The sequence below is a fragment of the Cervus canadensis genome, chromosome 11 (assembly GCF_019320065.1).
Source record: "Cervus canadensis isolate Bull #8, Minnesota chromosome 11, ASM1932006v1, whole genome shotgun sequence".
Lineage (NCBI taxonomy): Eukaryota > Metazoa > Chordata > Mammalia > Artiodactyla > Cervidae > Cervus > Cervus canadensis.
The window spans coordinates 38,745,787-38,762,807 of NC_057396.1; the positions used below are offsets into that span (position 1 = coordinate 38,745,787).

The window sequence follows — 17,021 nt, forward strand, 5'->3', positions numbered from 1 at the left end:
CTCGTTTTTATATACCAAGTGTTTATATTCCTTAGAGGACTGTTTTGTGTTGTGTTCTGGCAGATTGTGATGTTTTTGTGCTATGTTTTAAAACACTTCAAATTAGACTCGATTTACTTATACCTAATATAGGTAATAAGGCTGCTTGAACAGTGATTTTTATCATTGAGAAGTTGGATTCATTACAAGGCAGTGCAAAGAATTTGCACTTGTAACTTTTTTTTTTTTGTCATTAAGTCCAGCTTACTTTCTCTATCTAGGAGTAAGAAAGCTACTTGGAGATTAGGGAAATCAGGTGATCACCCACATTTATAAAGGGCATTTACAATGACAATATAATATAAACAGCAACATGTGTTCATTTGTTTTCATGTCTTTCTGTTACCCTACTGGATAGTAAAAATAATAAAATACTTCACCCTGTGGTGGTTTTGATATTTTACCTTATAAGATAATTTCTAAGATAAAAGTAGAATTAGAGAAGCAGGTTAGAATCTTAGTGCTGAGAATGGGAATGCCATTTATAAGGAGTAGCAGTTCACAGTTAATGTGCATCATCATGGAGAAGTACACATTCTGATGTCAAAGACATAAAAGCCCCCTCAGAGATTTATTTTTACAATCTTGCAGCTTGTTTATAGTCTAGTCTAACTCTGGCATACTCGAGCTCCCTAATAAGATATTTCTTTAGGGGTTGAAGGTATAAAAATTTTCAAGGAACTATGTCTGATAAGTGTTCCTTTTATTGCAGTTAGTTATACCTGTTTTTTGTAACAGTCATAGTTTTTAGGTAGAGAATACCTAGGTGTATTACCAGTGTATCCCCTTCAGTTGCGTCTGCCATCTCTCAGAAAATGATCAAAATAGTATTTCACCATCACGGCACTCAGAAACAAGAGAAAGCCATAGGGATGTGCTTTTAACTTGCTTTATCCAGGGTAAGAAAAAGTAAAGGTGCAGGACAGGCCTTGGTAAACACCACCCCAGGAGCTGTGATTGATTTTTATGAGGCACAGAACAATAACATTGATCATTTCAACAGTGCAGTTTCAAGTAACACTTAATGTGAACTTGAACCCTTTAGAATAAGCATGTCTCAAAAACCATTCTGCTAGAAACGTGGGCTAGTGTACAATTGGCTTTGATTCCAACTGTGATCACAAAAGAGATTCACCCTAAAAAGGCCAGTTAGGTTGATGATTTATTACATTGTGCTATAGAAAAAGATATCTGAAAAGCGTGCAGGTCAGGTAAAATCCAACAGGTGTTGACTGAACAGACTGGAGATATATCCAGGGAAAAGGAAATGACCATGTGAGACTTTGCTCATGAACTGTTATAGCAGAAGTTAGAAAAAAAGAGCCAAAGTTTCCCTCCTGGGTTTTGCAAGCTTCAGTTCAAATTTTTGAGTTTTCCTAGTGAATGTCATCCATATCTGAATCTTGATTCAGAAAAGATGAATTAGTAATTATTGATAGCTTTTCATGATGCCTATATCTTTTTTTTAAAATTTAAAGATTTGCCTAAAATAGTTTAAAACTGTTGAGCCATAATCCTAACAGACTTTATTTAATAATTAAATGCTTGATACATATAAAATGACAATGAAAAACTGTAAAATACTTATGTTCAGGCAAATGTATACAAATGGCTTTTCAAAAATAATGAGTGCCTAAGATAAATACTTGGTTTTCATTTAGTTTCACGGTTAGCTATAAGATAGCATATGTTTGCCTCGTAAAAAAACTGTATTTATTGTTCCGTATGCTAAGTTGACCAGTGGAGGGGATAATCATTATCAAGTGACAGGACAACCTAAAGCCAGGTAAGCATCTTCACAGGCAAAAATAGTGTTCTTCTAACTCTGTAATGATTCACAAGGGCTTACTCTAGTCTACATTTGCCTATAGAGATAGACAAGAAGGTCCTTGAGCAGCCTCTTGAGTTCCAGGAGCATACAACCTTAAAAAATTTCCAAAAGAGGAAATTCATTCAGTTTTATATAATATACATTTATTGAGCACCTACTATGTACCAGGCACTAGTAACACAGATGAAGAGTACATTGGTAAAGCTTAAAATTCAGACTGGTCTTTAAAAATGCTTTCTACCTGGCCCCTGGGACCACATATATGCTGAAGAGGTCTGCATATTAGGTAAAGGAGACATTTCACCTTGGGGGGCAGAAAATGCACCAAGTTACAGTGATAAAAAAAAAATTCTAAATTTGTCAGGCCTGAAAGAATAGTGGGGAAAGGACTAGGTTAGGATTAGGGAAACCTAGTTCTGATCCTATTACTTATTAGAGCTGTGTGACCTTAAGCAAAGTTCACTTCTGTGACCCTAACTGTTCATAAGTAAAATGATAATTGGGCTACAATCACAGAATATTAGAGCCAAAAGGAACAGAGGTCATCTAGTCCTGTGCTTTTCAAAGTCCTTAGTTCAAATGTAAATACATAGAAGCCCCAGTATAAAACCGATGAAAGCTGAGTCACCTTGAAGTAAAAGCAGCACCTCAGAGCCTCAACCCCCTTCTCATTCCCTGCCCTGAAGTAGTCCAGGAGCTGAGCTCACAGAACACCACTGAAAACCACTCATCTGATCTAAACCTTCACCTTTCAGATGAGGAAACCAAGACATAGAATAGGAGTGATGGCTGTGATATGAATATTTGGTTTCCTAAATATGAAGGGAGGAAGGCTAAATAAACAGTTTTAAAAACTCATTTAAAAAAAAAAACACACAAGGAAGTTTTCTAATTCTCTCAAAGTAGCTCCTTTATGAAAGGGAGCTTTGAAGCAGATTTTAAGGCAGCCAGCCCATGAGAGGCTGAAATGAACAACTACCAACAAGTCTGCAGGGTTTATAGAGAGGACTATGGCAGAAAATCATATATACTTCACATCAGTGGGCACTGGACCATGTAAGATCCTGGCCCCCACAATGCAAGCATTAGCACTTTGAAGAGGAACATTTGGAAAATTAGCAATTAGTTCAGACAAGTTTCTAGCTCCCAGATCCCCAAGGAGGAGTCACCATCTATTACTCAAAAATATTAACAGAAACTGGCATGAAGTGAAGTGAAGTCGCTCAGTCGTGTCTGACTCTGCAACCCCATCGACTAGCCTACCAGGCTTCTCCGTCCATGGGGTTTTCCAGGCAAGAATACCAGAATGGGTTGCCATTTCCTTCTCCAGGGGATCTTCCCAACCCAGGGATTGAACCCAGGTCTCCCGTATCGCAGGCAGACACTTTACTCTGAGCCACCAGGGAAGCCACTGAAATGGGCATGTTAGACCTTAAAGTGAACAGTGCAACCAAAAATCACTAGTTGGAAAGTTCTTCAGCAGGATCTTCTCCATGGAGGAAAGTCCTAGTTTGGTATCTTGACCACTGTTAATCACGGCAAACTTGAAATTAAACCAAAAGGTTAAAACACGTGTCCAGCACTTGACTAGTTGGTCAGGGCTGTGATCTCTTCCGATTTCATGGCATCAGACAGGAAGCTGAGCTCATTGCACAGGGTCTCGTATCGGAATGCCATCCGGATCTGAGCAACATTTGTCTTTCGAATATCGTTTCCTTCAGGTCCTTCTTTATAGTAATTTTGTCCCAGAAATTTTTGCTTTTCCTATGGACCAAGAGAAATACAAATGAAACAATATACCTTATATTCACTTTCTGTATCCACATGGCAGCTCAGACTTAGCCATACCAAATCAGGCTTTTCCTCCAAAGCAGGTCCTCCATCAAGACATCTTTCCTCACAGAGCTGTTACAAAATTCCTCCTGCCTTCCTGTCCTCAAGGATGTCACCCTGATAACCACATTCAGTGCCTTCATTTCTAACTGTGCTTTCCTTGATCAGAAAGACAAGAACTATAAGAGCCGCTGGCAATGAAGGTGAAGGCGTGAAGATTCTGGAAGTCTCTCCCGAGAGCTGACAAGGGCACACAGATGTGCCTGGGGGACAACCAGTCCAAGGAACCAGGTCCCCACAAGATGAATCTTGAGCCTTTACTCTCATCTGCATCCGCATCCAACAAGAAGAGCACAATGCAGCTCTCTCCCTGTACCACTGACGCTGCCCAGGGACACAGACACCCTCTGCAGCAGCGGTTCTCAACCCTGGCTCCGCATCAGAATCACCTAGGGAGCTGATAAAAAAAAATGAGTGATGTCTGGGTCCCATTCCTAGAGTTTTCTGTTCAATCTAGGTACTGTTCAGCTATTTGAGAAGCACTGAGTGCTTATTATGTGCCAGAGTCTAATTCAGACCCCAGGGATGTGATGCTGAACTTATATTCTGGAAGGCAGGGCAGAAAAACACATGACTACATAATGGCAATGTCAGTAGTAATAAATGTTACGGGGGGAAAAAAAAAACAGACTTAAGGGATGGATAATGAGGGCAGGTTTGTGGCTACCATAGAATGAGTGATCAGGGAAGGCCTCTCCAAGAAGGTGACATGTGAGCAGAGATCTGAAAAAGGCATCAGAGCAGCCATGAAAATTCACGAGTTTTCCCCAGTGGTCTCCCCTAGAATGTGGCAGAGACCCTGCTTGTTTCATCCATCCACAGTGGCAGGGCCGAAAAAAACGCCTGGGACACAGCAGGCATCTGACCTACGGTGTGGAAAGGGCGAGAGGTACCTGATGCGAGAGGCCGCTCTGCAGCACACTGTTCCTGGCGATCTCACACAGGTCACACGTGCTCAGCTTCCACACTTGAGCCGCAATTGCGTATTCTTCCATAAGCGCTTCCTAGATTCCCCCCAGAGGAAACGTTAGATGGGAGTCTGTCCATTTCAATGATTCTCGTATTTCCCAAGGTAGGAACATCAGACCAACATTGCAGATTTCATTTTTCCTTAAGAACTGGCACATGGACAATAAAACAACATCCCCCTCCCCCTAAAATCACAAACTCCCAAGATCTTTTTTGTCTGAAAGTTCAGGTAACCAAAGACAGAAATATCAAAGAACACCTACAGATTTATCTGTTGACCAGCACATGTTCAAGGCCCTGCGCCCAGGACTAGGGGTGCCAGCCTGCTCTTCTGTGCCTATCTCCCTGTCATACACATTTTTAATACCCACTCTGCAGCTTTGCTTTGTAGTTAACACTTTTTCTTAAGATTGTCCAAAATAAAAGTTAATCTGAGTAAAGTACTAACAGAGATGGAGCATTAATTAGGAATGAGAAGTGGTCAAGGATCAGTAGTGAGATAGTGTAAGCCTGGGAGGATTTAAGCTTGAGCTGTGCTTTCACTTTCTCAGTTGTGAAATATTTCACATTTATCACAAGCCCTCTGTCACCTTTGCCACATCATTGCCTCTGTATCCTAGAGCAGTGGTTCTGAAAACACGGTCTCAGGATTCCTAAGGGTCCCCAAGGCTTTTTGAAAGGTCCTCCCTTTTCCAACTATGTATTTATCTTGTGAGGCAAGATTTCTTCATGCACTTTGGTAAAATCAATTTGTCACAACAGATTGACTGCAGAAGCAGAGATGAGAATCCAGCTGTCTTCTATCAAACCAGACATTAAAGAGATTTGCAAAAATGTAAAGCAATGCCATTCTCTATTTTGTTATCAAAGTTTGTGGAAATATGGTTATTTCTCATAAAAATTGCTAATTGTGTTAACATTTGATGATTTATTAGTGTTTTTACGTGAGTTAATATTTTTCAATTTCACACAGTTAATTTTCGCTAGTTACAAGGCACGTGAACCTCAGCTCTCTGAGAGCCTCAGTTCCTCATTATATAAAGGGGGCTTGAGATCAGAGGCTTCCCTGGTGGCTCAGTGGTAAAGAAGAACTCGCGTGCCAATGCAGGAGATGCAAGTTTGATCCCTGGGTCGGGAGGATCCCCCAGAGAAGGAAATGGCAACCCACTCCAGTATTCTTGCTTGGGAAATGCCATGGACAGAGGAGCCTAGCAGACTGCATAGTCCACGGGATTGCAAAAGAGTCGGACACAGTAGTAGCTGAGCACGCACACGTGAGACCAGAAGCCTGGAGCCTGTCCTAGAAAACCTGGGCACTTCTGATTTTACTAATCTGCGGCTGGTCTCATCATTACCACCCAAATGTGCTGGTACGCTGGTGACTGGTCCCCATGCATGATACCACCTTTCCCTTCCTCCTCGCTGTCCCAGAGATCCACAACTTCCTAGTAATCATAGTGGTAACAAAAATGGTAGCTAACATTTTTAATACAAGTAACTCTGCCAATATTACAGAGCTAGGGAATATCTAAGGGAAAGTGAAAGGCAAAGAAAAGAAATCCTCAAGGTTTCAAGAACCCCAAAAAAGGGCTTCTGGGAGCAACAGTTTTTCCTCACCAGGAGCTTCCTCTTGTCTTCACTGGCCCCCAGTCCCACCCCGAAGGCACCGTGTGCCCAGGTCCCTAACGTGGGAGGACGGCAGCCCTCACCCTCCCCTAGAGTCCTCACCTTCGTGTAGTGAAACTGCATGGGATCGTCGGTGGAGAGAGAAACGTGGAGCCCCTTGTGCAGAAATTCCCTCAGAGGGTTTTTGGAATATTCGAGGAACAGACTGTTGTTGCTCAGAGGAGACATGGCAATGGGGATCTGGGCCAGGTAGTAGAGATACTGCAACACTGGACTCTGCAAAAGAACCGCCAAACTCAGGAGACAAGAACCGAAGCGGGGGGCACTCACCAGCGGAAGCCAGGGCTCCGGGCGGGGTCTGTGGGAGACCCTCGAGCTCCCTGCCAGGGCTCTGGGCCCCACCCTCTGCGTTCACCTCTCTCCTGCATCGGGGCCCATCCCTCCCCAGGACTGCTCTCCTGCCGTTGCTGGAAGCGCTCCGTCTTGGCTCCAGACCGGAAGCACAGCTCAGGGCAGGAAGGGCACCCGCCAGGCCCCGGGCTGACCCCAGCCTAGGTCCTCAGGTCCCCTCTCCCAGGCACTGACCCCAACAAGTCAGCCCTTGGAGATGCCCCACTTTTGTTGTTTTGCTTGACCACAAACATTGAGGTTGTGACTGTAAACACTGCAACTCCTTGGAGGTGGAAAGGGGCGGACATGACTGGGCTAGAGTGGTTCTCTGATGTAGCACCCACCCCACACAGAAACATGAGGCATGGCTAGACTCCCCCTAGGAACAGGGAAGGAGAGGAGTTTGAGCAAAATATCCTTCCTATGGAAGTGAGTCAAAATATGGAGAAGAATGAATGCATTGAGTTCATGGTAGCATTAATTACACAAGCAAAAAGTCAGATGGATTCTGTGCAACAGCTGGAGAAGGGCTGTCCTTCCGCAGCCTTTAGGATGAGCAACACAGATGTCACGTCACAGCACAGAAAAATGCTTGTCATACAAAGTTAAGGGAGAAAGAAGGAACTGTTTGTTATGATAATAAGCTTATTAAACACATGCCCTAGAAAAAAAAAGATGGGAATTGGAAACAATAACAAGCTAATGCTTTTTTTATTTAAGTGATAGCAGTAAGGATTTTTTTTTCTATTTCTCCATTTTTTCGAAAACCTAAATTGTGATGGATTTGATCATATTGTTTCATAATTAAATATAAAACCAAGAGACTACAGATAGCAAAGCCTAGAAAAAGAACCAGCACTTCTGCATCACTGGCCAGTGCCTCCCAGGGTGTGGCCAGAGCCCAGGTGGTCCCCATCCTCCCCAGAGGAGCCCCAGGGCGGGACTGTCACGGCAGGGCAGGCATCTGTCAGGGCCCCAGTTACCTTCTTGAGGAGCAACCCGTGGGAAATGTTGTCGGCAGTCAGGAAAGCAGAAACCAGGTGGGTGATGGAGCCGGCCTCCCCGCAGTGAGGCCGGAATAGGAACGTGCTCAGGCCCCGTTCCCTGCAGGCGTGAGGCTCACAGTGAGAAAGGACCCTGGTCCCCCTGCCCCAGGCCCCGAGGGCCTGCACCGCTCCCTCAGGGCCCCCTCCAGGGAAGCCAGTCACCCATGGCAGGGTCAGCACAGCTGACACACAGCACCCTGGAAACCTCTCCCCAAATTCTGAGACCCAGGCCCAGAGCTCAGAACCAAGAGACGCCATCTCCAGGGAACAGAGAGCGGGCCCAGTCCTCCATCCATCCTCTCCTCCAGGGCCTGGTAGCCCAGATTCAGAGCAGGCAAGGCCCTGAGAAACCATCAAGTCCAGACTCTGTTGTAAGAAGGGGGCAACCCCAGAGAGTGCAGCCAGATGTCAGAAGGCCCTGAGCAGGGCAGCAATGGAACTGAACTAGAGCCCCTGCCTCAGAAAGCTCAGCCCAGGACTCCAGCCCTGGCCGTCTCCTTTCAGCCGTGGTCCCACTCAAAAGCCCCACACCCAGGACCTAGCGCTGGCTGAGGCCGCAGCCTCACGACCCGGCAGGGGTGGGAAGGACCGCTCAGCGCCCTGCCGCCTGGACGCCGCCTGGGTGTGTGCGCTGGGGGAGCCCGGGCGCACAAGACCACGGGATGGAAGCTCTGTGAGGGCATGAATCCAGTCTGTTTTGCTATTATGTGTCCTGGGCCCAGGACAGGGCCTTCACTTGGCAGGTGCTGTGATGTGTTGAATGGATGGACACACATATGAACGCCACTGGTGTGGAGGTGAGTGACCATGTCGGAAGGTCACGTGTCTGTATCCTATCAGGGATGGACACACACACAGGTGTGGCGTGTGTATGGACACGTGTGTCCATGCACGGGGGCTGGCCGCCTTGTATGTGTGATGGTGTCTGTTGCAGCGAGCGGGCCCGTGCGTGTGTGGGTGGCCCTGCGGGCGTGGGTCCGGTGCGGTGGGTTGGGGAGCACCCCAGTGCGAGGGGTGCGCAGGGCCGCTCACCCACCTGCGGAGGTTGTTCAGCACCATGATGTTGGCGTACATGTAGTACAGGTAGTAGCTGTAGGGCGGGTTCTGCTCGCTGGTCCAGACGTCCGGGCTGGGGCTCTTGTCCGAGAACATGTGGTCACTGTGCTTGGACTCGTCGTCTACACTGTCAAACCCTGTCACCTGGGCAGGAGGAGGGATCCTGCATCAAGCTGTGACAGACGGGCTGCCAGAGCCCAGTGATAAAGGCCTTGGCGCCCAGGCCTCTCAGCTGGGGACCCCGGGGCTTGCCTGAGCCACATTTCTCCCAGGGATGGGGAGTGGGCACAGCACCCCAGGCTGTCCCTCCAGGGTTTCCAGAAGTACCCCGGAAGCCAGCCTAGAGAGCACCAAGCCCCTGTGTGGCGGCAACAGCGAAGGGAAACTCAGGCCAGGCGAGGTGAAGGGTGAGGCGGCTGGACTCACCTCCCGTCCTCCGCTATGCCATCAGCAGCAGTGACAACAGCTGTGAGGGGAAGGGGACAGGCATTTCCATACACCTAGGGTGTGTCAGGCCCTGCCTGAAGCACCGACCACACATCATCAGCTAACTCAATGCTCAAGTGGCCCTGCGAGGGTGGGCTTGGCTGAGAGCCAAGCAGGGCTGGTGAAGGCACTTGCGCATGTGAAACCACTAGCTGAGCCTAGATGGGCTCGGGGTCTGCACTCTTTGGGGCTGCAGGTGGAGGATGCCCTGGGGTGGCCACGAGAAGCCAGCTGGGATGCCTCACAAGCAGGCCAAGGTGGGTGCCATCCAAGAGGGCTTCTTGGAAGGCTGAGCCCTGGCCCCCGGAGCCTGCCTCTGAGCAGGGTCAGAGCAGCTCAGAAGACACCCCTCCCCGCACCATACTCACAGCAACACTGGGCCCACACTACACTCCAGGAGCCCACCCAAGTCACCAGACTCTTGCTGTCACCTCCTCCCAGAGGTCAGGCCCTGGGTGAGGACGTACCTGCAAGGACCCAGCTCCCAGCCGGCACGCGGGGCCGCTTTGCTCCCGTCACTCAGCCACAGCAGGGCTTTGGGAAGGGGCCCCTGAAGGACCAGCCCAATCTGGGGGGCTACCAGCCCAGGCCCAGCCAGGTCTGCCTGTTCCTAACTGGGCGGTAGAGGACCAGGGAGCAAAGGACCACCAAGGTCTTGCCAGAATCTTCCCTGGCAGAGTCATATGAAATGACGGTCCCCACCGCAGCTCTCAGCGTGGCCTGGACACATCTGGGGCCCAGAGTGACCTCGAGTTCTGCCCTGTCTGCACTCACAGCTCCGTGGTGCTCCTGAACTCTCAGGGCCCAGCACGGGGGCAATGTCAGCCCCTCTCCTGAGCTCTGCGTCCCCCTAGGCAGGGCCCTAAACTGGACATCCCAAGGGCCTCAAGCACAGAATCTGTCCAAACCCCAACTCCTCCTCCCCAGCCTCCCCGCTCCCCACATAGCTGGCAGTGACCTCCTAAAGGCACAGCACCCGCTCCCCTGCAAAACCAGGCACCCAGGGCCCCTCCAGCTCCTCGCCTTGCTCACCTGCAGGCCATGCCCAAACCCCGTCTGTTCTCCAGCCGCACCCACCACCTGTATACCCCTCACTCTCCTTAATGGGAGGCAGGATCTTATGGGATCGGTGACACCTGGGTCAGGACCCTGGGTTTGAATTCCAGTCCTGCCCCTTTTAGCTCTGTGGTCTCTCAGTTTCCTGGTGTGAAAATTGGAACTAGTAGCTTCACAGGACTGCTGTAAGGATTAAGTGAGATAATCCACAGTGTCTTAACACACAGCAATGCATAATCACGCTGGCTACTACCTACCAAATGGTGTAAAATGGGGCCGTCATGAGGGTGAGATGAGATCGCATCATGGCGTGGATCACTGGGCCAGGGAGGTCATCAGTGTGAGCTGTTACTGCTGCTTCAAGCCCCCTTCACGTCTCTACTGCTGGAGCAGGCCCCCGACTCTCACCTTGCTCCCCTGCCCCCACCTCCAACTACCTTCTGGTTCCAGGGCTTTCCTCACCCAACAGCCTGCATGCTGATGGTCTAAGACATACATTCAATGCTGGCCTTCCACCTGTTCAAACTTTCCAGCACCCCCCAACCCTCCCCACTACAGATACACTCAGCCATCCCTCCACCCCCACCTCTTCACCCTGAGCCCTCTGGGATCTTCCCTGCCTTCCTCCCTGTCAGAAACCATCCACACCATAACCTCCACCAGGCACTGAACTTGCCTCTCACCATCTGCAGCCACCTCTGTTCTGGGTACCCAGAGGGTGGGACAAGCTCCTGCTCCCCTGATGCCCTTCCTAGTTAAGTCTCTTCTCCACCCTTCTCCCCTCTCCCACAACTAAGCAGAAAAATATATTTTGTGGGGCTTAACCAAACAAGGTATGAGGACCACTGGTGTCTAGGGGAAAGCAGGAGTCTGAAATGTCTGCCGCTGGGGCGGGCCTGGTTCTTTCAGCCCCGCCTGGCCAGGAACTGACTTTTCAATCTTTCTGCCCTGTGGCTGCCTTCCCAGCACCCCACCCATGCCTGTAGGGCCACCCCAGAAGAGAAGGGAACTTCCCTTCTCTGCAAGAAGCTTGTTATTCTAGAAATTCAGCTTCTTAGGGTTGGACACTTCATGCCTGGGGCACATCAGTGACAGGATCTTAGAAGGTAAGCTGACTCAACTTGCTGGGAGTCTTCTCCTCCCTCCCCCACTGGGCACATCACCTGAGCAACACCCATGCTTACATATTTGAGGAAGAGGTGAAGCTCTCGGTGATCTTGAGGGTTGATGGTGGCCTCGAAAAGGGGCAGGAAGATGTTCTCCAGCATCTTCCCGAAGCTTGGCAGCAGCTTCTTTGACCTAAATATGTCACTGGGGGAAAGGGAGATTTGCCGATGAAGGTGGTCCCAATAGCCCCCTCGACCTGTCAAGAGACCAGCCCTGGTCCCTTCCTCAGGCAGTGCAAGTCCCCATTTAAGCATCCAGGGCAGGGTCAGAGGTGGGGCTCCAACATAGATCATTCCCCTCCTCACCAGGTTCTGCAATACCAAGCATTGGTTGGCACACTCAGCACCAACCCATGCCCATCAGTGAGCGTTCTTCAGCTAGAGGCCACACTGGGAGGGGGGCACTGGGATTCAGGCTGATCTAACTCCCTGCCACTCAGCTCAGTTCCCCTAAACCACAAAGCCCAGCCATTCCAGGGGCCCTACCTGGCCCAGACTGGAGAGGACAGGGGTAGTCTGAGCCATATCCAGGCAGTGGGCCAGCAATGTGGGCCCCCATCAGGTTATGCAGACTCCCAGCCTCACGCAAAAAGATAGTCCATCCTCAAATCGCAGTGACAAGAAGATGGGCAGTCGTTCCCCCCAGGGCTTCCCAGGTGGCGCAGTGGTAGAGTCAGCCTGCCAATGCAGGAGACACAAGAGACACGGGTTCGACCTGTGGGTCAGGAAGATCCCCTGGAGAAATGCATGGCAACCCACTCCAGTATTCTTGCCTGGAAAATTCCATGGGCAGAAAAGCCTGGTGGGCTACAGTCAATGGGTCTCAGAGAGTCAGATATGACTAAGCAACTGAGAACACAGTTCCACCAGGCCTTTGCAATCATATGTTCTTCAAAGAACAGTGTTGAAGCATCACAAGGACATCTGTGCAGACCGCCCCTCCCTGTAGGGGAGTCCCAGGGGCACCAGGCCTAGGCTGGCACTGGAACAGGCTCAGCAGATCCTCCGGGACAGGCTGGCGACCCCAGAGGACACGGGTAGACAGCAGCCACCCCACTTACTAGATCCGGGGCACCTGGATGATCCAGCGCATGTTGGGCGAGTAGACCTTGTGCTGGATGAACCAGCGGGCCAGGCTGGGCCACTCCTCGGGACTGCGGCCGTAGATGGAGAGCCGTGGCTCTGAGTACTGGTACTTGCTCTCCTCCAGCTCCCGGGCCACCTCCTGGCACCAAGAAGAGCTCAGGTCAGCCAAGGGTTGACCCTGGGTTGACCCCAGCAGCAGACCCTGCAGCTCCCCCAGCCACCAGCTCCCCGGCTCAGAAGGCCTGATCTACACCTCTTGTTAGCACTCACTCCACCTTCATGGGGAAGAAAGCCCTGGGCTTGCACAGTCACACGTGTGACCAGGCCCGGCAGCAGAAGCATCTCCTCACAGAGCGAACCTGTACCCAGGGCAGGCTGCAAACACGCAGAGCAACAAGCCTGGATATGGAGGGCTGGACTGGGATGGACATCCTCCCCTTCCGCTTGCCTGCAGTCAGCACAGTCCACACACAGCACTTCCTGCCCACCTGGAAGCTGGCAGCCAGGACCACAGCACTGGCCACTGGGCACCTGCACCCCGCCTGAGCTGGATGGACAGGGATTCAGGAAGGGGAAGAGGACAGGAGACCCTGCAAGCCCCCACTCCCTGAACGTAGATGCTGTCGGGAATCCCAGGAGGGCTTGGAGACGCCCAGGGCTCACTCACCTTGACCATCCGAGCGAAGTACTCTCCTCCTAGGTAGTTTTCTGTTTTTAGATACAGGTCTCGTAGCTCGCTGGCCCCCACAGGGTTGTACTTGGAGTTGAACTTGTCAAAGCGGTGGAACGTCTGCCGACCCTGGAGAAAGAGACACCAGCCAGCTCACCACGCTATCCTGCAGCCACCAGACACACGCCTCCTCCAGCCTTCACAATGTGGCCTCCGCGAGCCACACTGAAAGGTACCTTCTATGTCCATTCGAGCATGGAAGCTTGGAAAGTCCCAGGGCCGGGACCACACGTCCTCACTCGGTCAGCCCTGGGGTCATTCCCTGAGACCTTCTGTAGAGCAGGGTCAAGATCCTCGTGCTTCTAGGAGCAGGGCTAGCTGAGCGAGCAGAGAATACTGAGCCATCAGTAATAGCGTGTGTCCTATTACTGCTTAGACTACATAAGGCCCTTTCTCCACATCTCCTCATTCAAGGTCTGGTTTAAGATTTTTTCACTGTGGTGAAATGTATAGGACACAAAATGTGCCATCTTAACCATTTTTAAGTCTACATTCACATTGCTGTGCAGTGCCCAGAACTCTTTTCATCTTATAAAACTGAAACTATGTCCTCATGAAACAGTAACTCCCCATGACCCCCTCCCCCAGCCCACAGTAACCACCATTCTCCTTTCTGTCTCCATGAGTTTGCCTGTTCTAGATGCCTCATACATGTGGAATCATACAGTACTTGTCCTTTTGTGTCTGACTTCTTTGATTTATAACGTTTTCAGCGTTCATCCATGGATATAGCAGGTTATCAGTACTTTATCCCTTTTCAGGACTGAATAATATTCCAGTATGTGTGTGTATGTACATTTTGTTTATCCATTCAAGTGGTGATGGACACTCTTTGGCCACTGTGAACAATGCTGTGATAAGCATTGATATGCAAGTATCAGTTGTAGTCCCTGCTTACAGTTCTTTGGGGTATCTACCTAGGACTGGGATTGCTGGAATACATGGTAATTCTATATTTAACTTTCTGAGGAAATGTTTTCTGTAGCAGATGTATCACCATTTAGTATTTTAATAACACTGTAATGTCATTAAGGCACCTGGTAGTCACCATGTTACAAGCAAGGAAATAAAAGCTCAAAATGAATTACTCAAAGGCACTTAACTCTTACGGAGCGGACATGGGAGTTAGAACGGGAATGCCCCTGACTCCAAGTCACACCCTCTTCTCCTCTGTCCCAAGGCTGCTTCCAGCCCTTGTCCTTGTTTGTCCTCTGAGGACAAACTGCCTCTCACAGTTCCCATAGCTGGAAGAGAAAGCGATGCCTACACAGCCAGCCCCTCTCCAAGACCAATCGTGGCTGCTCTCCAGTGGGCTGAGTCCTCCACCAGGACTGCGTGAGGCCCTGGGGCCGAGCCCACTCACCGCATGGACGTCCAGCGAGTCCACAGTGAGGTCGTATGGGTCCATGTGCAGGCTGTCAAACACCTGTCGCAGGGTAATCTTCCGGCCCCGCTTCTCGGCCACTGTCCTGTCGGGCTCCGTCTGGTACGTGTGCTTGATGAAGCGCAGCAGGTGCTTCTGGTTCATGCAGGCAGCTGCATGGATGTGCGTGTCCACCTGCGACACAGTGCCCCAGCACGTGAGCCGATCCTTCAGCATCAAGAGCCGATCCTTCAGCATCAAGAACCAGGCCCCCCGGGCCTCGGTGTTGAGTGCAGAGCCTCAGCAGCTCCCCTGGTGCTGGACCGCCCCACCCCATCTCTTCTAGAACTGGTCTCCCCCCCTCTAGCCTTGCTGCCCAATCCCCCTCCTGACAGCATCAGGAGACCTTTTCTAAGTTCAGTTCAGATCTGGCCATTGGCCCTGTTAACACATCAGTGCTGCCCAACATTTCAAGATAACGCCCAAGTTCCTTAGCCTGGGATTCAAGGCTTATTTCAGTCTTAAGGCTCACCTTGCCCTGCTCTCTGCTCCAGCCAGGACACCCCACTTATCCGAGGAGCCATGCTATTCCTCAGCCTGGATGTCTGCCTTCCTCCCCACCAATCTCATCCACCTGGAAATCTTCTACAATCTCCTCCACATAGAAGCCTATCCTGATCCTCCAAACACGAATGAGTTTTTCCCTTGTCCAACCTGGAACCCTGGCACAGACACTCCCATCACTGTATATATCCTCCAGTCCACTCTAATAATTTTCTGTCTACTTCACTAGACTGGAAGCTCAGTCCTCAAGGACAGGGACCATGTCTGATGCATCTAAGTCTCCAGCGCCTACCCCAGAGCCTGGGATGATGTGAAATCAATGGATGGATGAACAGACCAATGAGCAGGTATAGAAGGTTCCAACAGTTTCAGTGATATCCACCTCCTCCTCATAGAACCTTGAGGGCTCATGTAATGCCCCACAAAATCCCATACTTGCCACTGACCTCTCTTAGAACCCCCAGAGCATTCCCCTCAGCCACCAGCCCTAAAGAAATAGAGCCCTGGCTAAGCTGGGGAATGGCCTGAAGTCACAGTGGGCATCCTGACCCTCTTCCCTAAAGCCGAGGGGCCTGCGGGAGGTTCCGGGGAAGGGGGCAGTGACCTCACAGACCTGGGTGCTGCCACCCACTAGCCCACACTCTGTAGTCCCTGCTGCGGCCAGCTGGGCAATCCGCCAGGGCTAGGGCGAGGAGGCGGCTGACCTCAGGCCAAGGAATGCTGTCCACAGCTGGCCAGGCATCCCCGAGTCATGCCAAACCCGACATCCAATCCACTGAACCTCTGTGAGCTTTCCACCAGCCAGCCCCTGTCACCAGCCACATCACTCACTCCTCAGGGCCTTCCTGCCTTTAATCCCGCCACTCCTACCAGAAAGACAGACCACTGGGCATCAGAGAAAGGAAGCACCAAAAGCTAAAACATCACCCAAAGCTCAGGCCCCTCAGGGACAGACTGGGCTCGTGGGAGAGGCACAAGTGAAGGTCAGCTGGCCTTAGCTCAGCCAGACACAGCTGGGCTCAACCACCTCAGCATGACTTAGCACATTCTGGGCTTTCTTGCTGTCCTCCGGCATCCCAGTGACACACCACCGGGGGTTCAGCCTGTGCTTACCCCCCTGAGTCACAAGACGAGGCAGGAAAACAACAGGACAATCCAGGAAGCATCTGATCCAAACTTCAAAATTACCACGGTGATTATTTTAGGAACAAGTAAAAGAGCCTGTAATCAGAGGTCAGCACTTTCGATTCACTGGAAGATCCAGGAGCAATCCTTGCTTTCACCTAAGATCTGGGTCTAAACAGTGGTTTCTAAATGGGCTGGCCAATACCTGGCCTCTAAGCCAACACTATTTCCATATCCATAGTGAAAGTCACTCAGTTGTGTCCGACTCTGCAACCCCATGGACTGTAGCCTGCCAGGCTCCTCTGTCCATGGAATTCTCCAGGCCAAAATACTGGAGTGGGTAGCCTTTCCCTTCTCCAGGGGATTTTCCCAACCCAGGGATCAAACCCAGGTCTACCGCACTGCAGGCATCCGCATCTTTACCAGCTGAGCCACCAGAGAAGCCCAAGAATACTGGAGTGAGTAGCCTATCCCTTCTTCAGGGGATCTTCCTAACCCAGGAATCGAACTGGGGTCTGCCACATCCATGGCAGACATCAATAATCAACTACAGCACCCTTCACTAAGCTTTGGGAATAGCCTCAGGTAGCCACTC

General features: G+C 50.4%; 1 protein-coding gene across 10 annotated transcripts in view; it reads right to left on the reverse strand.

Moving 5' to 3' along the window:
• Positions 1-1,996: 1,996 nt before the first annotated feature.
• The window catches only part of AMPD3 (adenosine monophosphate deaminase 3), a 47,513-nt gene continuing 32,488 nt past the window's right edge, over positions 1,997-17,021 (reverse strand). For all 10 annotated transcript variants that reach the window (XM_043482098.1, XM_043482104.1, XM_043482106.1 and 7 more), the window contains 9 exons: positions 14,738-14,932; positions 13,312-13,443; positions 12,620-12,783; positions 11,577-11,703; positions 8,831-8,994; positions 7,732-7,852; positions 6,461-6,634; positions 4,657-4,767; positions 1,997-3,634 (listed from right to left, as the gene is read on the reverse strand). In XM_043482098.1, coding sequence (XP_043338033.1) covers positions 3,458-3,634; positions 4,657-4,767; positions 6,461-6,634; positions 7,732-7,852; positions 8,831-8,994; positions 11,577-11,703; positions 12,620-12,783; positions 13,312-13,443; positions 14,738-14,932 — 1,365 coding nt within the window. In that variant the 3' untranslated portion in view covers positions 1,997-3,457. The remainder of the gene's footprint in view (positions 3,635-4,656; positions 4,768-6,460; positions 6,635-7,731; positions 7,853-8,830; positions 8,995-11,576; positions 11,704-12,619; positions 12,784-13,311; positions 13,444-14,737; positions 14,933-17,021) is intronic.